At 42.3% G+C, this 23513-nt stretch overlaps 1 protein-coding gene across 10 annotated transcripts in view; it reads left to right on the top strand.

Annotated features, from left to right (window-relative positions):
• FRMD4A (FERM domain containing 4A) overlaps positions 1-23513 on the top strand; it is a 688283-nt gene that overhangs the window by 390903 nt on the left and 273867 nt on the right. For 5 of the 10 annotated variants that reach the window (XM_055092430.2, XM_055092432.2, XM_055092431.2 and 2 more), the window contains exon 3: positions 12950-13056. The exons of the other annotated variants lie outside the window; for them this stretch is intronic. In XM_055092430.2, coding sequence (XP_054948405.1) covers positions 12955-13056 — 102 coding nt within the window. In that variant the 5' untranslated portion in view covers positions 12950-12954. The remainder of the gene's footprint in view (positions 1-12949; positions 13057-23513) is intronic. 10 annotated transcript variants of the gene reach the window in all.

Genomic DNA, 23513 nt, shown 5'->3' with positions numbered 1-23513 from the left:
CGGGATTACAGGTGTGAGCCACCACGCCTGGCTAGATCTCTTTTTTAAAACTTTTCTTTGCTATCTGGAAATAAGACTTTCTGTTTTTGCACAATACCACAGATCCTTTTAAAATGATGTAAAACAATTCATTCGTACCTTTTCTAGGGACTTGGTCAGCAAAATGCCAGCCATATGTCTTGCAGACTGTTCTAATGACAAGAGTCTGGGCTGGCCTCAGACCTGCTCCAGTGTAGCCTTGAGGGCCCGTAGCTCAGTTATCTCTGTCTGATGACTTCAACTTGGGCTTGCCTTTCAGAAGGGAGGCTTCTTTTGTTCACAGAGCTCAGCCCCCATTGCAGGTTCACCCTGGCTGCTCTCCCAGGCAGTACACAGGGAGGGGCCCATCATTGCAGAGACATCTATGGAGATGTCAAGACAGTGCCTGGGATGAAAGGGAGCGCTCATTAGTGCCTTTAATGAGGCTTCCCCAGTTTCATTTGTGGCTGAATCAGAAACTTTCTGAATCATTTACCCTGTGGCAGAGCAGTTTTCAGACATGAGAAAGGATAGGGTCCCTCCATCACAAAGAAACCTCCATGAAAACTTGACACCATTAAGGGCCTGGAACAGGGCGTGGTGTCTTCAGAAAACCACACCTTCCCACACCAAGGAGGGTAGCTGGAGTGACCGCTCTGGAAGACCCTGTGGCTTTTCTGCTGCGGTCCACCATGTGCTTCCCTCATACGGGCACCTCCCAGACTCAGGGCAGTTCCAGACCAGGGTAAAATGTAAAACTGATCTTACCAATATAGTAGAAAAGAAAGGCCTCACTCCATTCCAGGGCCAGCTAGGAGGCTGTGGCCACCTTCTCTCTAAGACTTTCTGTTTTTGTGCAAAATTCAGAGATCCATGTAAAGTGATGTCAGGGAAGCCATTCACACCTTTTTTAGGAGTCTTGTTTAGCAAAATGCCAGCCATGTGTCCTGTAGACTGTTGAAATGATAGGTGTACAGTCAGGCCTGGCCTGCCCTTCTGTCTGAGGGCAAGCACAAATCCTAACTATAAGTATAATTCTATCAGCTCAAGCCTCCAAGTAGCACCAAAGCTCCTCTAGTTAACCTGCCTGGTGTCTATGATCTGAGACTCTTCTCTTACCCTGTTTTGTTTTGCTTTGCTTTTTGAGCCTTCATAGTTCCTTGGGATGCCATTTTTTGACAAAGTAATGTTATATGTTTGGCTTTGCATACACACTGTATTAGTCCGTTTACACACTGCTGATAAAGACATACCCCAGACTGGGTAACTTATAAAGAAAAAGAAGTTTAATGGATCATAGTTCCATGTGGCTGAGGAGGCATCACAATCATGGTGGAAGGCAGAAGTCATGTCTTACATGGCAGCAGACAAGAAAGAATGGGAGCCAAGCAAAAGGGGTTTCCCCTTATAAAACCATCAGATCTTGTGAGACTTATTCACTACCACGAGAACAGTATGGGGGAAACCGCCTCCATGATTCCATTATCTCCCACTAGGTCCCCCCCACAACACCTGGGAATTATGGGAGCTACAATTCAAGATGAGATTTGGGTGGGGACACAGCCAAACCATATCACACGATTTGCATTTAACTAAATTGGACCCTTTCGAGTCCCATGGTTCTCGGATACTAGGATTTCAATCCTTGCTCTCTTTCCCCATCCTCTTTCTGAGTTCATTAGAATCTTCCCATCCTGCTTCTTCCTTTATAGTCAGTAGCACCAGAGAGTAGAGAATGAATCCTAGCCTGGCCACTGACCAGCTGTGTGATCATTGATTGACACAACCACTCTGGCCCATGGTTTACTGGAGGGTTGGACTAGGAAATCGTAAAGACATTTCTGAGCTGTAACCTTCCATGAGTCTATAGATAAGAAAACAGTATTGGGCTGCTTGGAAAGATAAAATGGAAGCTCTATCAAGATGCTGTTGTCCACCCAAGGACATCTTCTCTTGACATTCTCATCCCATCACTACCCGGGTCAGCCTCAATTCCTCAATCCTTTCAGAATCCACTTAGTAAGAGAGTTAACCTTGTGTGAAGAAGCAGTGATAGAGCCATTCCTGTTGCAGGCTCATAGCATGGAGGTTGAGATGGAGAAATACCCTCAGGCCTATACATAGGCATTATTCAGGAATCTAATTTTAATACAAAACCATATTTTTAATAGGACAAGAAATAACATGTATGGCATCCAATTAAATGTAGACTCCTGTCTTTTGAGTATGAAATCAACACAACATTGACTGCTGTCCTCTCATGGAAGTAGACAGTAGGAAAGACCTCACATTCTAGCCCCTTACACTGCAACAGTTGACATATTCCTAAATGGAGAGTGAGGAAAGGTGAGGAGGGCTGGATTTGACCACAGGCCTTGAAGAAGTTGACTGCCCATGGGAAAAGCCAATCTGTGACCTTGAAGAAGTCAACCCATGACCTTGGCCTCAGTTGACGCTGCTCTGAGTGAAGCATTGTCAGACCCCCAAGGAAGCACATACTGAGAAACATGACTTCACTCCATGAGTACTTGGGGAAACTGAAAGGGTTTGTGCCCTTCAGTTTCCCCAAGTACTCATGGGCTGTAGCAATGTTTCTCACTTCCTAACCCATAAAGCCAAATGGCTCATGGTGGACCGGACTTCAACAAGTATTAAGTTTTTTTCTCACATTTATTTCAATCAAAGAGCTGCGCTGTTTGCATGGCCAAATAATTGGAAACAAATACCTTAATACACCTTACAAATGTGTATCCCTTTGCACTTTAGAAAGCAACTTCAACTATCAGGACAGTGAGCTTTGTTTTCCAACTAAGGTGATGAGATGGGAAAACCTTTTTGCTGCCAGAATGGGAAATCTGATTTAACAAAGACTAGATACTGACTTCCCTTGTGGCAGCCCTGTTGAAAAGAAATGTGGCACATCCAGAAGTTGTCTGAGAGGGGGTCACTGTGCAGTACTGATTATTCTTGTTGTTGTTGGCTTTGCAAAGTAATTCCAGGATTTTGTTCCATTCTATATTTAGTCATGCCTGCTATTAAATTAGAATACTTTTATATCATTGACCTTTGACATATGGACATTTTTCTGGAGGAAAAAATAACATTCAAACGCTCATATTAATGTTGGGAAAGTACAACCCTCAAAAATGTGGCAGTTTCTAAAGAGCCAGGAACTAACCAATCAGAAGTTTATATTACAAATAAATCCCACTCATTATGCCAGGGAAGCATGTCAAGCATTGGCAGTTATGCTGGCCAAGCTAAAATGCTTCCTGAAAAATTAGAATTCCCAAATAATGCATTACAGCTTTTACCTTATGAAAAATAGAGGCAAATTGCGTTGGTAATCTCACCATAAAATAAAAAGTAGATCCAAAATATAACTAAAATCATGTGGTTAACAATTTTCAAAACCTTAAATGCTCTCCAGGATGGTTTCACTCCCTAATCTTACCCTACATTGATTAATCCCAGGCGATTTAGAATAATGTGAACCATACGGTTGGTACTGGCGTTGAATTCCCTGCAGCTGTTTCAATGGTCTTGCCTTACCGTGTAGCTGCCACTTCCTCTTAACCCTCGGGTTTCTCAGTCTTGGTACTATTGACTTTTCAGACCAGATCATTCTCTGCTGGAGGGTGGGGAGGATGGTGCTGTTCTGGGAATTCTAGGATGTTTAACAGCATCCCTGGCCTCTATCAACCGATGCTGGTAGCACCTTCCGGGTTGTGACAATCAAACATATCTCCTGATGTTGCCAAATGTCCTCCATGGGCTGGAGAGTAGAGGTGCAAAATCACCCCTCGTGGAGAATCACTGTTAACCCTTCTGTGCCCTGTATAAAGCTTTGCCAGGATTTTGTGCTGGATAAAAATGTAATAGTATACTCTATTGAGGCAATAGAAGAACAGAGCAAAAAGTAGTTCATTAAAACCACAATAAGAGTCTGGGCACAGTGGCTCATGCCTACAATCCTAGCACTTTGGGAGGTTGAGGTGGATGGATTGCCTGAGCTCAGGAGTTTGAGACCACCCTGGGCAACATGGCGAAACCCCGTCTCTACTAAAAATACAAAAAATTAGCCAGGCATGTTGGTGTGCGCTTGTAGTCCTAGCTATTCGGGAGGCTGAGGCGTGAGAATCGCTTGAACCCGGGGGACAGAGGTTGCAGTGAGCCGAGATCATGCCACTGCACTCCAGCCTGGGCAACAGAACAAGACTCTGTCTCAAAACAACAAAAAAAACAAACAGCAACAATAAAAAACACAACAAGAATGCTTTCTGAACACAAGGAAAACTTCTAATACTGAGAGTGCTTAATAATGAAATGCATTCAATGTTATTCTATTATTTGAAGGTCTTTAAAAATTAGAAGATTATCTGTAGTGGTGGTTTAGGGGCAAGTAAATAGCACAGGTTTCTCTTAAATTCCTTTTTCAGACTTTTTATTCAGTTTCTTTCATATTTAACAAAAAGGATAAACAGAAAAGCATGTGGGTATATAAGAATACAAAGGAAAAGTAAATTTTTTCACAAGAAGTTTATTTTCCTTCTTTAACTGAGGAACTAGGCATAGAAAAAATGCAAGAATATGCTTAAATGAGAAACAGTGAAGAATGAAATTGAAGGATTAGTGGATCATTCACAATATAATGGTTACAATTAAGAGATTTGTCTACTGATAAATGCTTGCGAACACACGTGGTACTAACTGTTCCTCCATCCCTCTCACTGGAAATGGATTTAGAGATTGAAGAGCTTTTTAAATTTTAATTTTAAGTCCCTTTTTTTCATTTCGGTTTTATTAATCTTCATCATAAATATTAATTTATGAGCACTGATGCCCAAAGAGCCTCAGGGCTTACTCACGAAGGATAATGAACATCACTGCTGCAGTTAACCAAAACGCAGCCTGAGTGTGAAAGAGCTGATTTGTTACTCAATTTGAGGCGGGTCTAAACACTAAAAGGCACCCCTCTTTATCGGTGATCATATTTAAAGGAACACTGCTGTAAGTATAGATAGAACATTTAAAGGCTGGGCATTGGGTTGGTGACGGGAGTTGTAGTTTTGACTTTTACAACATGAAATGTTAACTCTTAGGTATCTGCTCATAAAGTTGTTTTTTAGTTCATCTGCTGACCCTTTCTGCTTCTCTGAGTACTTCTCCATGGGGACAGTTATTTCAGGTCTTCCAGGAAGCACCACTGTAATCAGAGGGTGAGGTCCTTCACCACCCACCTGAGGGTTGCTGTTATTGAAGGAGTGTTATTCTTTCCTCTTTCCAAAGACATGTAGCTTCTGGGGATAGCATGCATTTGATGCTTTCTGGGGAGAAAGGGGATTGCCCAACAAAAGGTTTGCAGAAATGTCACCCCCAGAGAACATTTGCAACCCTCCATTTGCCGTCAGGAGTGTTTCCACATTGCTGAGAACTCAAGGCTCCTTTGGTGAGCCCAGCCAGAAGGGCAATGCATGCCTGCCTTGTTCCTGGCAGCTGAGACCTCAGCAGCTTCTAGTAAGTGGATCAGAAGCAACAGAAAGAAATGTCAAGACTATTTATTTAAGGGGAAAAGCTTAGTTAACACAAGTGTGCCATGTAAGTGATGAAAGTGTAACAAAATGAGGAGTTTTTAAAAAAATCAATGTAGAATATAGAATCTTAAATCTCTAAGACACAAAGCAACCCAAGCATCCTTGGCTCACCCCTTCATTCTCAAGGAAGAGAGTCTTCATCTATTCAGGCTTGTATAATAGAATCCCATAGACTAGATGCCTCATAAACAACAGAAATATATTCCCTACCATTCTAGGGCCTGTGAAGTCCAAGATCAAGGTGGGGGTAGATTTGGTGTATGAAAGGGGCTCACTTCTTGGTTCATAGACAGCAGTCTTCTCTTTGTGTCCTCACATGGCAGAAGGGGTGAGGGAGATTCTGGGGTCTGTCTCTTATGAGGACACTAATCTCATTCATGAGGCTTCACCCTTATGACCTAATCACCTCCCAAAGTCTCTCCATCCTAATATCATCACCTTGGGATTGAGGATTCCAATATAGGAATTTTGGAGGAGCACATTCAGCCTATAGCAAAGAGCCATTCTTTTCAGTCCACCAAAGATGAATAGGAGACTGGTCCGAAGAGTTTGGTGGCAGAACTGGGACCTCAGACTCTAGCCATTTTTGGCACTGCAGCACCTGTTGATGACTTAGAGTGATGACTACCGTGCTGCATGAAACCAGGAGTCCAGTTGAAGCTCTTTACTTTCCCCTAAGATCATACTCTGACTCCTCCAGGAAGCTTTCCTGGATTATACACATCTGTCTTATGGTTACTTGTGTGCCAGCACCTAAAGGGTAAGAATTATATCCACTTTTGTTTATCTTATTCAATATAAGATCTTACATCTTTTTCAGTGTAACTGAGTCCATATCTGATTTAGTGTCTGGGACAAAAGAGAATCTAAAGAAACCCCTCTTGTGCCAAACACATTTCCCTTTAGTTACACAAATCTACCATGGCAGCTGGAGGGGGACAAAGGAGAGAGACACATCCTGGTCAGGGCAACCTGATGCAATGGAAAGCACACAGATTCTAGAGTTAGACAGACTTGGGTTTGAGTCTTGCTTTTTCTACTTGCAGAAGGCATGTTTTGAGGGAATTCATGTAGCTTTTTGAGCCTCAGTTTCTTTTTGGTAGGAAGGAGGATAGGAGTATCTAAGCTGCCAGGGCTGATAGGAGAGTCCAACATGAGAGTAAGTGGAAAGAGCACAACACAGCCCTGGCACATAGCAGGTGCTGAAAAAGGGGCTCCTAGAGGCTGTTCCCTGCTTTCTGGCCTTGCTTCATGTCACCACTGAAAAGTAAATATCAGAGATGACAAACTTGTCTTTATCAGTTTTCTGGAAAACAGGGCACACCATATACAACAATATTTTTACCTAACATATTGGCAGATTGGCAGATTGTCCTGGGATTTTCTGGAAAATCGTTGATCATTTGGTATCACTTTTTTTTTTTTTTTTTTTTTTTTTTTGAGATGGAGTTTCACTCTTGTCGCACAGGCTAGAGTGCAATAGCATGATCTTGGCTCACTGCAACCTCCTCCTCCCGGATTCAAGCAATTCTCCTGCCTCAGCCTCCTGAGTAGCTGGGATTGCAGGTGTGCACCACCACACCTGGCTAGTTTTTGTATTTTTAGTAGAGACAGGGTTTCATCATGTTGGCCAGGCTGGTCTCAAACTCCTGACCTCAGGTGATCTGCCTGCTCAGCCTACCAAAGTGCTGGGATTACAGGCATGAGCCACCACACCCAGCCCATTTGTTATCAGTTCTAAAATGAGGACTGCTGCTCTAATCTTGGATTTTCATGGTTTTATGGCCTAAATGTTTGTGTCCCCCCAAAATTCATGAACGGGATTCTGCCCTCGTGAATGAGATGAGTGCTCTTATAAAAGAGGCCCTAGAGAGCCGCCTTGCCCTTCTGGCATGTAAGAACACAACAAGAAAGTGCCATTTATGAAGCAGACAGAGGCCTCACCTGACGCCAAATCTACCAGCACCTTGATCTTGGACTTCCCAGCCCCCAGAACTGTTAGCAATAAATTTCTAATGTTTATAAATTACCCAGTCTAAGGTATTTTGTTATAGAAGCCCAAAGGGACTACAACACATGGTTCTCTTCATAACCTGATATTGAATTTTTTACTAGGTAATTATCATGTGTTCCATTTCTAGTTTATCTGAAATGAAACCAAAATATAATTTAGCATTCTAACGTAATGCTATTTATGTAAAAATGTTGCTCTCCCTGCAAGAGATCGAGAGCAAAAGGACCAGCCATTTTTACTGCAGCAATTGTGGAATGAAAAAGCTTAGGCCCTAAGGAACCTTCAGTCTTCGTCAACAAGGATATAAGTGGGATTGCCCTGCAAAATTTGCTTCTCTTTTTCTTTTGGTTAATGAATGTGAAAGGACAGCCAGAATCTCCATTTAAAAAAAAAAAAAAAGTTTTAAAATGAATGACTAGGACACTTTGAGCCCCTGCTTTTTCAGCTATAAAATTAAGCTTGTCCTTCCAGGAATTCAGTGAATGAAGTGGATCCGTAGACATTTGTGGAGGAAAAGAGTTCAGACTTTTCTCTAAATTCTGATGTCCTCATGCAAAAAATAATAGTTCTCTCTGTGAATCTAGATTGTCTACACCTCACTGGAACCTGCTCCCTGTTCTAGGCATCATTTGAGTGAGGTATGATAAGAATTATAAAAGTATGTCTCTGAAACAAAGCACTTTCTTGTCCTTTCCAAGGCTCCTTCTATGTTCCTCACCACCCTTAATGCTGTCATAGTCAATGTGTTTTAGGCATAGAGCTCCTATATTTTTTCCAGGGTGCTTGCCAAATCCTGTAGTGCTTTTCTGATCACTTCTTTTAGATCTCCATTCATAATGGTTTCAATGTTCCTTTACAACCTTAGTTGATTCTGCTGTTGCTATTTTCTGCATAATAGTTATAGAGCTGTCAAGGATGCTGTATCTCCCTATGCAGTTATCCTGGTGACATTTCTAGATTTTTTCAGCTTCCCTGATGGGTCATAGAAATGAGCTTTTCCCCTGTTTCATCACCTGCCCCCTGCTCCCTAGCCAGCTTGTCTGCTGTCCAAGTCCTTGGGGAAGCTGCTTCCTTTCTATCTGTGTCTCAGGGGCCTCTAGGGGCAGAGACACAGGAGAGAGACAACAGACATTGGCCACCACTACCCAAAATATCAACAAAAACAACAAAATTTCTTATGTTGAAAATCTGGAAAAGAAATGCTTGAATGTGGATGAAACTGACTGTAAAACACATCTGGTTCCCCTGCTCACACACTCACTATGCCAGTGGGATAGAGTGACCCCTGTCATGGACAAAATTTTGAAGCCCTTCATTCTTTCAAATGTAGTAATGTTACTGGTGGAGGGTGTCCAGGTTCTTGGCATCTTGAACAAACAATGGGACAAAACGCATAAATAAGCAAGGAAGGGATGAAGGGATTTATTGAAAATGAAATTATACTCCACAGTATGGGAGCAGCCCAAGCATAGGGGCTCAAGGGCCTCGTTACAGAATTTGTGGGGATTTAAATACCTTCCAGACAATTCCATTGGTTACTTGGTGTATGCCCTATGTAAATGAAGAGGATGAAGTAAAGTTACAAAGTCATTTACTCAGTGTACACCCTATGAAAAGACATTTCCTGTCATAGCTGAAGTGTTCATCCACTTTATGTTCCCTGCCTCCAGACCCTATTTTCCTGCCTTAGTAAGAATTTTTTTTTTTTTGAGACAGAGTTTTGCTCTTGTCCAGGCTGTAGTGAAATGGCACAATCTCAGTTCACTGCAACCTCTGCCTCACAGGATCAAGCAATTCTCCTGCCTCAGTCTCCCGAGCAGCTGGGATTACAGGTGACTGCCACCACGCCTGACTAATTTTTATATATTTAGTAGAGACAGAGTTTCACCATGTTGGCCAGGATGGTCTCGAAATCCTCAGCTCAGGTGATCCACCCGCCTCAGCCTCCCAAAGTGCTGGGATAACAGGCTTGAGCTACCGCACCCAGCCTTTTAGAAATATTTTTTTAAGCTAGTCAAGCATGGTTGTAGGGGGAAGAAAGTGTTGATTGGCTCAACAATAACCCACACTGGGTTATTGTGCTTGGGCTATTTTTTAATTATAATGAATAAAATCAATTACTTTTTGGAGTAATCACACACCTGTATATTAAGACACCATCATTCACTATCATTTTATGGGTGTTGTTACTATTATAACTTACTCAAAGAGACTGTAAGTCCCAGGGAGTAGTCCCTTCTAAACATACAGCATAGCCTTGAATGGGTATAAGTTGAAAATGAACCAACAGTATTGGCTGGTGATTAAGGAAGGCAACACAATTGTAAGTCACTTCCTTAGAAATACAGAGACTCCTAGGAGGAGCAAGAGAGACTGCCCCGCCTTCTCCTCATGGAACAAGGTGTGGCATCTGCAAAGTCACCAGCTAAACAGACCTGGAAACCTGGAGTTTGTCCAGAAGGGGCTTTCAGGAGATGAAGACTCTAGACACTGTCTATGAGAAGCAGAAAAAAATGGAGATGTTGAGCTGCAAGAAGAAAAGCCACAGAGAGGACATGACCCATGTTAATGTTAGTTAGCTAACATTAAAGCATTCATTCAACTTTCATTGAACAAACATTTGTTGAGCACCTTCTATGAGCCACTTACTGTGCTAGATTCTAAAGGAACCAAGGACAAAGCAGAGGACCAGGTTATTGCTTCTGCAAAACTTAGACTTGGTCAATGGGTCTGGACAAAAATGTTTTCTCAGGGAGCAATAGAATTTGGGTTGGGAATACATCTCTACGATTCTGTGGGAATGAAAGAGGCCATTTGCCTTATCCTTTCTTAATTCTTCATCTTTACGTTTCTAATTAATTGTGTAGAAGGGGGTTGGTTGGTTGGTTTGTTGGTTGGTTGGTTGGTTGGTTTTTGAGACAGGTCTTGCTCTATTGCCCAGGCTGGAGTGCAGTGGCACAATCGTGGCTCATTGCAACCTTCACCTCCCGGGTTCAAGCGATTCTCCTGCCTCAGCCTCCCAAGTACCTGGGATTATAGGCACACACAGCCACACCCAGCTTTTTTGTTTTCTTTTTTTTTTTTTTAGTAAAGATGGGATTTTGCCATGTTGGCCAGGCTGGTTTCAAACTCCTGACTTCAGGTGATCTGCCCATCGTGGCCTCCCAAAGTGCTGGGATTACAAGCATGAGCCGTCACACCCAACCTTGATTGCATGTTTTTTAATTCCCTCAAGAAAAGGCAGTTACACCCCACGTGAGATGTGCAGGGATAGGGGATAGGGCAAAGGCTTTACTGCACAGGGCAGGAGCAGCCAACCTAGCCCTGGGAGTCAGGAAGGTCTTTCCTGGAGAATGAACAGTGAAATCTCCACTCTGAGACGTGGAGGATGCAGAGGAACTCATCAGAAACCATGGTCATTGGTACAAGGGTCCTCGGGGGGCACAGCAATGGATGAAGCCTAGAAAAAGAATGGATTTGGCCAGTGCTAAAACTGCAGCTCTTGCTAGCTAGAGTCATGCAGTCCAGAAGGGGTAGGTGGGGGAATACATAACAGCCCTAGAGCTGGAGGTCAGTGGATTCTGGTTCTGCCTTGGCCTTGACTTAGCTCTGGGACTTTGGGCAACTCACTGAGTCTCTTCAGAATCAGCTTCCTTTCCTGGAAACATATTGGTGGGTTAAACCATCTCTAATCTCCTCTTCCCCCTGACCTCTTTATGGCTCAACACCTTACATCAAAAAAGTTAACATTTTAGGCCAAAGGCTTTGGGAGGCTGAGGTGAGAGGATCGCTTGAGGCTAGGAGTTTGAGACCAGCCTGGGCAACATAGAGATATCTCATCTATACAGAAAGTTTCTAAACATTAGCTAGGTATGGTGGTGTGCACCTGTAGTCCCAGCTACGCAGGAGGCTGAGGGAGGAGGATCTTCTGAGTCCAGGATTTTGGGGCTGCAGTAAGCTGTGATGGCACCACTGCACTCCAAACTGGGCAACAGAGCAAGACACCGACTTAAAAAAAAATTAACAAATAAGCTAAAATTTTATAAATCTTTCTAAATAACAGTATAATTTAGGTTAAGAACCACTGCTCTGGGATTCTATAGCAATTAAAGGCTCTTTTGCCTTTTTATTCTTAATTCTACACTGTTATATTCCTATTTAAGCGTTCTTTCCCTCAAACAACGTTTTCTCCTAAAGCTGCAGTCCCTGTATCTGTCTGTTTCCCCCCAGACCCTTCGGGAATGTCTGGCAGTGACACTCTTTGCATGGGACTGGGTTTTACAGTAGATTAGAGAGAATCATTTGCAACACCACAGGGACAAACCATATCTCATTCAAAAACAATCCCTAGGCATGTCCCTGAGCCTCCGCGGCCATCAATGGGTCTGCAGAGCTGAGGTTTCCTTTCTGACTCCTTGAAAGGCTCACGCAGGACAAGTAACCCCTGCGGCTTATCAGACAGAGACCAGCATTATCAGACGCTTAACGGAGAAGCCAGAGAGTAGCAGGAGCCCTCTCTTGTCACTCGTCACCTCTTTATTACCATTCTGAGCCAAAACCACACAAGCCACTAAATGCAGTGAACGCCTTTGATGAAAGCAGGGCGTAGTGAGTGAAGGAGGTAGAGCCTCATTCAGTCCTGTGCAGACCCGGCTGAGCCTATGGGGATTGCAAGCTGGAAGTCCTCCACAAATACATAGTTCTCTGCATGAGTGAAGTCATCTCCATCTTCTCACCAAGTTTGAAATAGGGTGTTATTGTTACATATCCCTTCTGTCTGGAAATTAAATGTATTTTTTTCTTGGAGAGAAAATTGTTAATTCTCACTCCATGTCCTGGCACTGAATAATAATTATTATAATCCTTTTGGTTAATATTTATTGCATGTTTATTATGTACCTGGCTCTTTGCTGTGTGATTTTCATGGAATATCTAATTTAATCTTCACAGCAACCTTATGAGAGTATTTATGCCCATTTGATAGATGAGCAAACTGACACAAAGAAAGTTCAAGTTAATTTGCCTCCATCATAGCACTAGTAAGTAGCACAGCTAAGATTCAAACTCACAACAGACTCTGACCGCAGATCCCGTCTCTACCACTACAGCCTACTGCCATGTTGCCTGCTGAGAACTGAAATACTGAAAGTTATAAATATTTTGCCTAAGTTAATATTCGGGAATGACTTAGAACCACTAATAGAAACTAGGCCTCCAGCTTTGGGGAGTGCTGTTCCCTCCCTACTGTCCCCCAATTTTTTTAGGTGGCAAAATAAGCCTAAATTCCAGGTTTTAAACCAGTTGTTCTGGATTTTCCTTCCAGAGGTCATGTTGGTTCTTATCTTCATAAGTTGGTTTTCACTCTGGAAGGGACAACACTGCTCCCCCACCAGGCTCTACCATGGCAAACCTTCAAGGTGCAGCACTCAGGTAAGCAGGTGACCCAGGGCGTAGTAGGCGGGCAGCTCTGCACCTGCCAGGCGGGCACAAAGGGTGTCCAGGTAGCACGCTGTACCTCCAGCTCAGGGTGGTCTTCAGCAAGGACTCAGCCTGGAGAACACACAGCAAGTTCTCCAGACTGGCTGCTAAGCATTCCATGCAGAAAGAGAATGGAGCCTGCACAAATTATGAAACATGGAACTGTCACTGTGATGATATGATTATGGAAAATTTACATTTTATATGTCAAGTGGCAGCTTAATTTAAAAATAAAAAACTCCTGCAGGCTACCATCCCACAAATAATGTGTGGCTTGCTGTGCAGCCAAACACGCTTACAAATAATAAGGAAATAAAACGTGAGAATAACAAAATGGTTTGGCGCAAGAAGAAAAGGGTGCCAAGCGTGTCCGGTTACTTTCAGATCAATTTCTAATATGCCACCAAATGCTCAAGCATGTTTGGAACAAACTGGAGGCCTTATTAAACTGAGAATTCCATGTGACATTATTTCAAGGAGGCCTCCTGCTTCTCATTATTCTGTTGCACGTCTCTGAACAGGCGGGAAGGGAGAGGAAAAAGGAGGCTGGAAGAAGTCCCCTGTAACTTGTGCCCACTGGGCCGTCTGTGCTGGCTGAGTGGCCCAGCCAGCCCCTAGCACTGGGGCGGAGGGAAAGGGGATGGGGCATGACTTTCAGCAGTATCTTCTCTCCTGCCCAGGGACACCCCCACGTATCCTCAGAGCCACTGCCAGCCAGCCTCAGCACAATGCCAAATCACGAACAGGCCATTAAGGAGAATATATGATCTCCATTTATCACTGACTGTAAAAAGAAATGAAATGGAGCAGCTAAAATAAAAAACCAACTGCTAGTCTTCTAGTAAGGGTCTTTATCTTTTTAATCCCACGGCTTTAAAAAATGTGCATTTAGATCATTTGCCAGGATATAAATGCCAATCCAAATACTTGTGCAAATAATTTAATTTTCATTAATTAGAATTCAGAGTTTAGGATTTTTTCTTTAAGTAGAAGAGAAAAACAAACTTGGTTTGCTCAGAGTTTGTTTTTCTCTTCTACTTAAAACAAACAAACAAAAAATCCAGCTAAAGATATGTTAAGTAAGGCTGGGCCTTTCAGCACTTTGGGAGACCGAGGTGAGCGGATTGCTTGAGCCCGGGAGTTTGAGACGAGCCTAGGCAACGTAGCAAGACTTCTTCTATGCAAAACATTTAAAAAGTTGGCTATGCATGGTGAAATGCACCTATAGTCCCAACTACTTGGGAGGCTGAGGTAGGAGGATTGCTTGAGCCTGGGAGGTCAAGACTGCAAGGAGCCAAGATTGCACCACTGCACTCCAGCCTCGGCAATAGAGCGAGACCCTGTCTCAGAAAAAAAAAAAAAAAAGGTATGTTAAGTATAACTATCCTTTTCCTCCCAGCTGAATTTCTCTTTTTAAAAATGGATCATTGAGCTATAATTTTAAATTCTAAATACAATTCAGTTGAATTCTGAAAATGGACTCTAAAAATAATATCAAGGAAAAAAATCTGTTACATTTCTTATGAGCTCCATCTTAACTTACATGCTCCAAATGAATTCAAGTTTCTTGAATTTCCAACACTGCCAACTACTTTAAAATCTAAAGATCAAGTTGTGTTTACTTTCCATATGTTGTTATGAAATGATGGCCTTCTCTTCTGTATGGACAGTCTCTACACATTTATAGAATTTATAGTTCTGGCATTTACTATCATGCTAGCATCACTTGTGGAAGAGAACAGCCTAATGGAAATAACTAGACTCTTGTTCTGATCGTTTCCTCATGCAAAGGGTATTTTTTGGCTATTTTAAAATTATCTCCCAGCTCCTTGTAGAACTTGTACCCTGAGAAAAGGCAGAAACCACTTGAATCCAACTGAAATAGAAAATTCTTAACTTCTTGAGTGCTGTAAGAAAAATCAGATACCAATATATGATTCCGTAAGCTGTAAAAATCAATCTTCAAGCACTAATTCATGGGCAGCCATGAGTTTAGGGGAGTCTAGGTTCTGGAAAACATTTCTATTATAGTAGAATCAGTTTTTCTACATAGATGGTTTTACATGTTAGGGGAGCAAATGATGACACTGGGCTTCATTCTCAACAGAATTTTTTTTTTCTTTTTTTTTTGAGACGGAGTCTTGCTTTATCGCTCAGGCTGTAGTGCAGTGGCACGACCTCGGCTCCAACCTCTGCCTCCCGGGTTCAAGCGATTCTCCTGCCTCCACCTCCCCAGTAGCTGGGATTACAGGTGTGTGCCACCACGCCCAGCTAATTTTTTCTGTATTTTTAGTAGAGATAAGGTTTTACCATGTAGGCCAGGCTGGTCTTCAAGTCTTGACCTCAAGTGATCTGCCCGCCTCAGCCTCCCAAAGGGCTGGGATTATAGACGTGAGCCACCACACCTGGTCTCTAAATCGAAAACTTAAATGAAGGCTTGGGTTGGACTCTTAGGACTTGGAAGAACTTGACCATGTTACCTTCTTCGGAAAGGTGGGAAATCCAATCAGTAGGAATAAAGATAAAAATTCCAGAAGTGATCCTCAGTGGAATTTATTTTTCTGCTCTAAAAGTATGTGGGTCTTTTAGGTGTCTTGGTTATTTTCATTCTGTGTATCCTTGTACATTGTCGTGTCGGGCACATTTCTCTTATTTGCTTGTATAAGGACACTGTCTTAAGTAGAAGACATGAAGACCAGCATGGTCAGTGAGCCCTGAGTGAAACAAATGTCCTGTCTTACTACAATCAAAACTCTGTTTCAACAGCAGCTGGTGGACCAAAAGGAAATACTGTGCTTTCTGCTAGTGTTTGAAGGAGATGACATTATAAAGCCTGCAAGTAAATCTCTAGCAGGCTTCTTATCTTTGCCTTTGGCTTCCAAATTGCTGACTGATCATTGGGACTGCTGTTGTGTTGCTTTTTATTATGGACTGGAATTGCCTTGGGTATTGGCTTGGCACTAATCAATACCCATCACAAAAGGGAATAGACAATGAGATCATCATCACTCCTCCTTCTCCCAGGCCTTAAGGGGTCCAGAAACAATCACTCCCTACAGTAAAATCTCAACTATCTGAACCAGTCTGGCTGCAAATAACCCCAGTGATGAGATTTTCACTGATTCTTCTAGGAATCTGTGTTCACAGTTGGCCAGGGCAGGCTGACAAATGTTTTCCAATACACAGCCTCATTTTCTCTTCTCTTCCATTTCTTCACATCACTTCTAGTTAATGCACAATATACAGAAGCAGAAACAGGTCAAAACTGGGTTGAATATATTCCCCTCGTCTGTGGTTTTCAAATCTCTGCAGCCACGAATTTCCTCCTTGAACCACACACGATGAACAGACGCCTAATAGGAGAAATAAAATGTTGATTTCCTTGAGCAGCAAATTTTTAGCACACACCAAATTCAATCAATCATATAAATGTACTGATTGATAACTTGAAATTGCATGAGGTAAAGGGAAATTTTATACTAAAAAAAAAAAAAAAAAGAGCCAGGTGCAGTGGCTCACCCCTGTAATCCCAGCACTCTGGGAGGCCAAGGTGGGCAGATCACGAGGTCAGGAGATCTAGACCATCCTGGCTAACACGGTGAAACCCCGTCTCTACTAAAATTACAAAAAATTATTCAGGCGTGGTGGTGCGTGCCTGTAGTCCCAGCTCCTGAGGAGGCTGAGGCAGGAGAATTGCTTGAACCTGGGAGGCGGAAGTTGCAGTGAGCCGAGATCACGCCACCGCACTCCAGCCTGGGCAACGGAGTGAGACTCCATCTCAAAAAAAAAAAAAAAAAAAAAAAAAGGCCTTTCACTACAATAGAAACTTTCACTGGGCCTGATATTGTTACACTGAAAATGGATTTTAAAGAAGGAACAGAAACTAAAATTAAAGAGTAGTTGCATGCTGCCTTTTGTGCAATTAAATTTTTCTGGGAAAGTGGTTTGAATGATCAAGAACAGAAGATAAAGTGATCAGATTCAGGAGGTTAAATTTTTGTACACAAAAGTAAATATACAAATACTTTTGATTGATAATAGAAGAGGTGATTAGAGAGAATTCTTTGTTTAATGTATATCTCCATCTGTTTTGGCCCAGTGGTCAAGATCAAGTCCCACCATTGGTGCAGTCAGTGAATCTAAATTCTGATCAGGAGTGGGATAACCCCACCATCCCTGTGATATCTCTTCCTTGAAAGAAGTAACTGCAGATCTTGCCCATTGTGCCACCACAATTGCAGGCTGTATTAATGAAGAAATGCTCCAGTTGCATTCTCTCTTAAGTCATTCTTTTTTTTTTTTTTTTTTTGACATGGAGTCTCGCACTGTCACCAGAGCTGGAGTGCAGTGGTGCGATCTCGGCTCACTGCAACCTCCGCCTCCCAGGTTCAAGTGATTCTCCTGCCTCAGCCTCCCGAGCAGCTGGGATTACAGGCACCCGCCACCACGCCCAGCTAATTTTTTGTATTTTTAGTAGAGACGGGGTTTCACCATGTTGGCCAGGCTGGTCTCGAACTCCTGACCTGATGATCCGCCCACTTCAGCCTCCCAAAGTGCTGGAAGTCATTCTTTCAACAGATGTCTGCTGAACACACTATGACAGGTACTCTTCTAGACATCAGGGATAACGCCGAGAATAAAACATGCCCGAGCCCATGCTCAGGAAAGTTCCGTTTTAAGAGGACTTAGGGTAGACAGGAAATAAACGAATATAAAATCTGTACTGTGTCAGATGACGAGTAACATCATGAAGAAAAATAAAATAGTCTAGGAGGATGGAGAGTAATGTGAAAAGAATGTGGTTTTGACTGAGTGGTCAGGGACTGCTTCTCCCTGAGAGAAGTCCTTCCTTTACGGCGAGAAATGCTATCTGGGGGAAGAGAGTCCCAGGCAGAGGGAACCGTAAGTGTGGTGGCCTAGAGGTGGGAGCATGGCTTTTCTGATGACTGGGGAAAAAAAAAAAAGGAAAGAGAAGAAAAGTAGGTGGAGATAAGATGGGGTAGAAAGGAGATTTCCAAATAATGTTGATTTTTTAGGCTGGCCCATGCACTTTGGCTTTTACTCTTAATTAGATGAGAAGTCATTGGAGGAACTTCAGCTGGAGTGTAATGTGATCTGGCTTACGATTTTAAAGGATTACTCGGGCCATGGCATGGACAATAGACTGAAGGAGGCCATGTTCCACAGACTGAGTCATTTTTAGCCATTCCCTCATTGGGCAACAGAGACAGCATGTCCATGAGATGGGCACATAGTATAAAAGTGGGGAATAATAGCTTCAAGATCTTAAAAAGCTTCTTCTTAACTTTAGATGCGCAGCTGAATTGCAGCCTCCACTGCCTCTCCCCTAGCTGCAGCCCACCCCAACCTGATGGTTGATCCCTCTCACATGGTTTGTCATTGACATGTGGCACATGCTGCCTCTATCATTACATTGCTTTGCGACTTGCAGGTTTATTTTGTCTATCTCCCCTTCAATACTGTGCCAACCTTGCAAACAGGGTGGTGGCATGTTCACCTCTCCATTCCTCCCCACGGCTGGCACATCACAGAGACTCAACCATGCTTCTTTGCGTCAGTGAATTCTTTAGCCATCTGTTAGGACTAGCTAGCACCAATAAGATGAAATATCTTAAAGATCAACTGCTTATGTATAAGATAAACATGGCCTACCTTTACAATAGTCCAGGTTTTTAAAAAAAAATCTGATTTTTAGCAGACCTTGAACTCGGTGTGAGGCATTAAGTGTGGTATAGCTGTTTTTTAAAAAAAGTGATGAAACCTTATGGTCAACATAGGTTTGGGCCATTTGCCGATTAGAATAAATGTATCATAGCATATACATGATGCTGTGCTAACATACCCGGTTTATGTGTGTGTACGTATGTGCACACATGTGTGAGCAGAAGCATTGTTTCCTCTTTCATCAGATAAGGGACCTGCCCACAGAGCCTAAGTCTAAAGTCGTGGTACTAGTAGTTTGGAAGTAGAAAATGTCGCACTCAGGAACACTTGTATGGAGGTTGGGTGCTTTAGTTCCTTGACATCATAACGGTCATGGGTTTTGTGGACACCTGAAGAAGAAAGCTGTTTATTTACATATACACTGTAGATTCTCCTTAGATGAAAGGGATGGCCTTAAACACCATCTTCAAGGAAACATATATTGATGCTTCTAAGATTCAAACAAAGAGACAGAGATTTTTGAATAAAATTGCCCTGGAAAACCTCACTCGATACAGACCATCCACTCTAGGGTTTCCCACCATGCTGTTTATTGTGTGTCCAAGGTGTGTGTTCCTTATTACTTCCTTCAGGAAAATACATGATTACCCTAGGTTATCATTACGGACTGAGCGCATTTTTTTCTCATCCCATTTTCTCACTTCTTACAAGCATAATTTAACCAAAGAATGAACTGCTCACAGTTGGTTATAATCCTGAATGGCAAATCAATCCTGCCATTTGAATACAGTCTATTTATTGCTGACAATTACTGTAGTCTGAAGAAGTCATAAATAGACAGACATGGCAGAAATAGTCAACATTTCTGTCACATGCCTCATTGTAATGATTCAGCTCTACTATGTCCTAGAGAGAGAGAAAAAAATTTACAAAGCACAGAACTTGTGGGTTTCTAAATAATTTTTAACTGGCACCATACGATGCTAATTTTGTCTCCTGTTTTGGCATTTTCTAGTCAGAAGCAGTATGATCTTGTCATTAGAATAATAAAGCAGGAATTTTGCCCTCTAGTTCAAGTAGAGGTTTGAGCAGGAGGAGAGATTTTTATTTTTAGAGCAGACTGCACTTACCTCATAGCTAGAAAATAATCACCTGTAATCTAATAAAATAAACCACCTGTATACTACTTGTATGTACTTCTACATGACCTTAAACCAGTCATTTAACCTCTCTGTGTTTTACTTTCTTCTATAAAATAAGAGTTAGACCACATATATTTTCTGGCTGTATAAGATCATTTAATACTTGCCATAATACATGTACTGACATTGATCTTAAAGACCATTGCCTGTCTTTATTTACGTAGTACCTTCTATTTTTTTTTTTAATTCTTCACTGATTATCACCAATGTAAGGGATAGACAGATGAATTGTCACTGTCATCATGAGCTGGGGCTGCAATAACAAAATACCATAGACTGAGTGGCTTAACCAACAGACATTTATTTCTCACTGTGCTGCAGGCTGGAAGTCCAAGATCAAGATGCCAGCAGATTCCATTCCTGGTGAGGGCTCTCTTCCTGGCTTGCAGACGGCCACCTTCTTGCTGTGTCCTCAGGTGGCAGAGACAGAAAGCTCTGATCTCTCTTCTTCCTCTTCTAAGGGCTCTAGTCTCAACATGTAGGCTCCACCCTTAGAACTCATCTACACCTAATCGCCTACCAAAGGCCTCATCTCCAAAAACCATCACACTGGAGGTTAGGACTTCAACATATAAATTTAGGGGAGAGGAATACAATTCAGTCCCTAGCAGTCACCATATAACATTTCTAAATTCTTAACATACATGGAGGGAAATGTTGCCACAAGAAACAATGTAAAATAATGTAAGACCACTGGAACCACACTGTCTGGGTTTGAATTGCAGTTCCGTCTCTCACTAACTCCAAGACTCCATTCCTTATGTGCTGCTATGGCCTGAATGTTTGTGTTCCCCAAAATTCATCTGTTGAAACCTAGCCCCCAAGGTCCTGATATTAGGAGGTGGAGCCTTTGACAGGCCATTAGGTTATGAGGGTGTGCTGAGCCCTCATGAATGGTATTTGTACCCTTATAAAAGAGGCACCAGGCCAGACATGGTGGCTCACGCCTATAATTCCAACACTTTGGGAAGCCAAGGCAGGAGGATCACTTTAGCCCAGGAGTTTGAGATCAGCCTGGGCAACATACTGAGACCTGATCTCTACAAAAATACAAAAATTAGCCAAGCATGGTGGCACGTGCCTGTGGTCCCAGCTACTTAGGAGGCTGAAGTGGGAGGATCACTTGAGGCCAGGAGGTCAAGTCTTCAGTGAGTCATGATTGCACACTCCACTCCAGCCTGGGTAACAGAGTGAGACTCTGTCAAAAAAGCAAGCAAGCAAGCAAGCAAGCAAGAAAGAAAGAAAGAAAGAGAGAGAAAGAAAGAGAAAGAAAGAAAGAAAAAGAGAGAGAAAAGTAAAAAGCCCCAGAGAGGTCCCTTGTCCTTTCTACCATGTAAGCACACAGCCAGAAGGCAGCCGTCTGCAAGGGGAAAGAGGAGCCCTCACCAAAATCCAGTGGTGCTCGTGCCCTGATCTTGGGCTTCCAGAACTGTGGGAAATAAATTGCTATTATTCATAATAGAACCCAGTCTATGTATTTTGCTATAGCAGCCTGAACAGACTAAGACATCTGTAAAATGGGGATGATAGGATTAAGTGAATTATGATAGGTAACATGTGTGGCGCAGTGCCTGGCACACAGTGAGAATTGATTCAATGTTAGTTACCACCCTACTATTGAAGCACCTGCGTATAACTGGTCACATGCTGAGTGGAAGGATTAAAAAATAATAATAAAAGCAAAGATTTGAATACAAAAATTGGCTTTCAAGCCCAAACAAACATGACATGTGTACAAAATTTTGGAATAATAGTGAATGATTTTATAAGCCAAGTGCAGGACGCATGTCTAAAAAGAATGTTCTCATGGGAGAACACAGTGTTGAATTTCCGACACCACAGTAATGACAGGGAAATACCCTTTCGACACAAGTGGTTTTCCACTATTCACCTATAAGTGTGTAGTGGAATTCAAGTGCTGTGGACTTTGGTTGCAAAAACACAATGCCCAAATTTGTATGCAACCAAAGGTTGTATTGTAATGTAGGTTCTTACTACCTAGAAAGAATTCCTATAATCACCTTAAAAATCTGCATTCTGGATGAAAGTATTTAACACACTCTCAAAATACCCAGGTAGGACTGGGTGAAGACAGGCAGGATGTAAAGGACACCTTAAAGGCATTCAGTTCAAGAACCTCATCATAGCTTTTGAGAACAAGATTGTCCTAAGGAGACAAAAACATGGAGATGGGGAGGATAGCATTGAGTCAGTAGCTCCAAAGTTCTGCTTCTGCCAAAAAAAATGCCTACATGCCAGAGGAATGTTAAATGCTGGATCTTTTTGTTCCATCTAACTGGTTTCGTAAAGATTTGGAGTGGCTCTGTGATTGTTTTATACCTGATGACTTTTCTCAGTTGCTGTAGACCCTTTAATACCTTAAAAATCTTGCTCTCCTTCTAAGAGACAGGAGAGATTTAGGACTGTGGTGGGGGATATAGTTTCTGAAGTTCTCATTGGCTTCTTTGATGGTCCCTATTGTGTTATGTAAGCTAGGTCAGACGCACATGCAATTGTGCTTGTTTGTTTGTGTGTTTGTTTTTTGAGCAGGATCTGACTCTGTCACCCGCGCTGGAGTGCAGTGGTGCAATCTCGGCTCACTGCAACCTCTGCCTCCTGGGTTCAAGCAATCCTCCTGCCTCAGCCTCCCGAATGGCTGGGATTACAGGCACATGCCACCACGCCTGGCTAATTTTTGTATTTTTAGTAAGGACAGGGTTTCACCATGTTGGCCAGGTTGGTCTCGAACTCCTAACCTCAAGTGATCCGCCCGCTTCGGCCTCCTAAAGTGCTGGGATTACAGGCTTCAGCCACCGCGCCTGGCCTCAATCCAATTTTTTGAATTACTTAGAATTTTGAAATAAGTATTCCTCCACTTAATTGCTACATTTTAATTTATATAAAATTAATTTAATCCTATACAAATTAATTTTTAAAAATTTTATATACATTAAATTCATTTTAATTTATATATGATCTCACTATGAAGCATTTCCTACACTCTAAGTCCAGTGATGTTTCTGAAGGTTTGAAGATTTTTCTAAGTTTTCTTTCTCTCTTGGACCCACCCTGCCAAATTATTCACACTGTTACTACCCAGAAATAAAGTGGGACACGTAATTGGAAAATATAGGCATCTACTTACTTATTAACTCATTAGTACCATGATGACTGAACAGCTTCCTAAGTCAAACAATACCCAACTGCAGTATAAACAAAGTCACGGACAACTGGCTTGTTTAAAACTTATCGCGCTTGAGCAGGAGTTTTCTTTTTAACCTTTTCTGCTAAGGGACTTTTTTATTTTCCTACACATCAACTGTACTTATTCATGCCCTCTCTGAAACCCACATCTCCAGTAATTACAATGAGTTTAGAAACAAGTGTGGAAGAAATTGGACCATACGATACCTTCCCCTAGGCATCTAACTAGATGTCACTTTGGAAATTAAGATGAGCTTCCTAATTCTAGAAAGAAGCCACCAGACCACAGATGCCTGTAAATCAGCTGTGAAGACATCA

The sequence above is a fragment of the Pan paniscus genome, chromosome 8 (genome assembly GCF_029289425.2).
Source record: "Pan paniscus chromosome 8, NHGRI_mPanPan1-v2.0_pri, whole genome shotgun sequence".
Taxonomy (NCBI): Eukaryota; Metazoa; Chordata; class Mammalia; order Primates; family Hominidae; genus Pan; species Pan paniscus.
The sequence above is the reverse complement of the archived record's forward strand: the minus strand, read 5'-3'. Positions and strand labels throughout refer to the sequence as shown.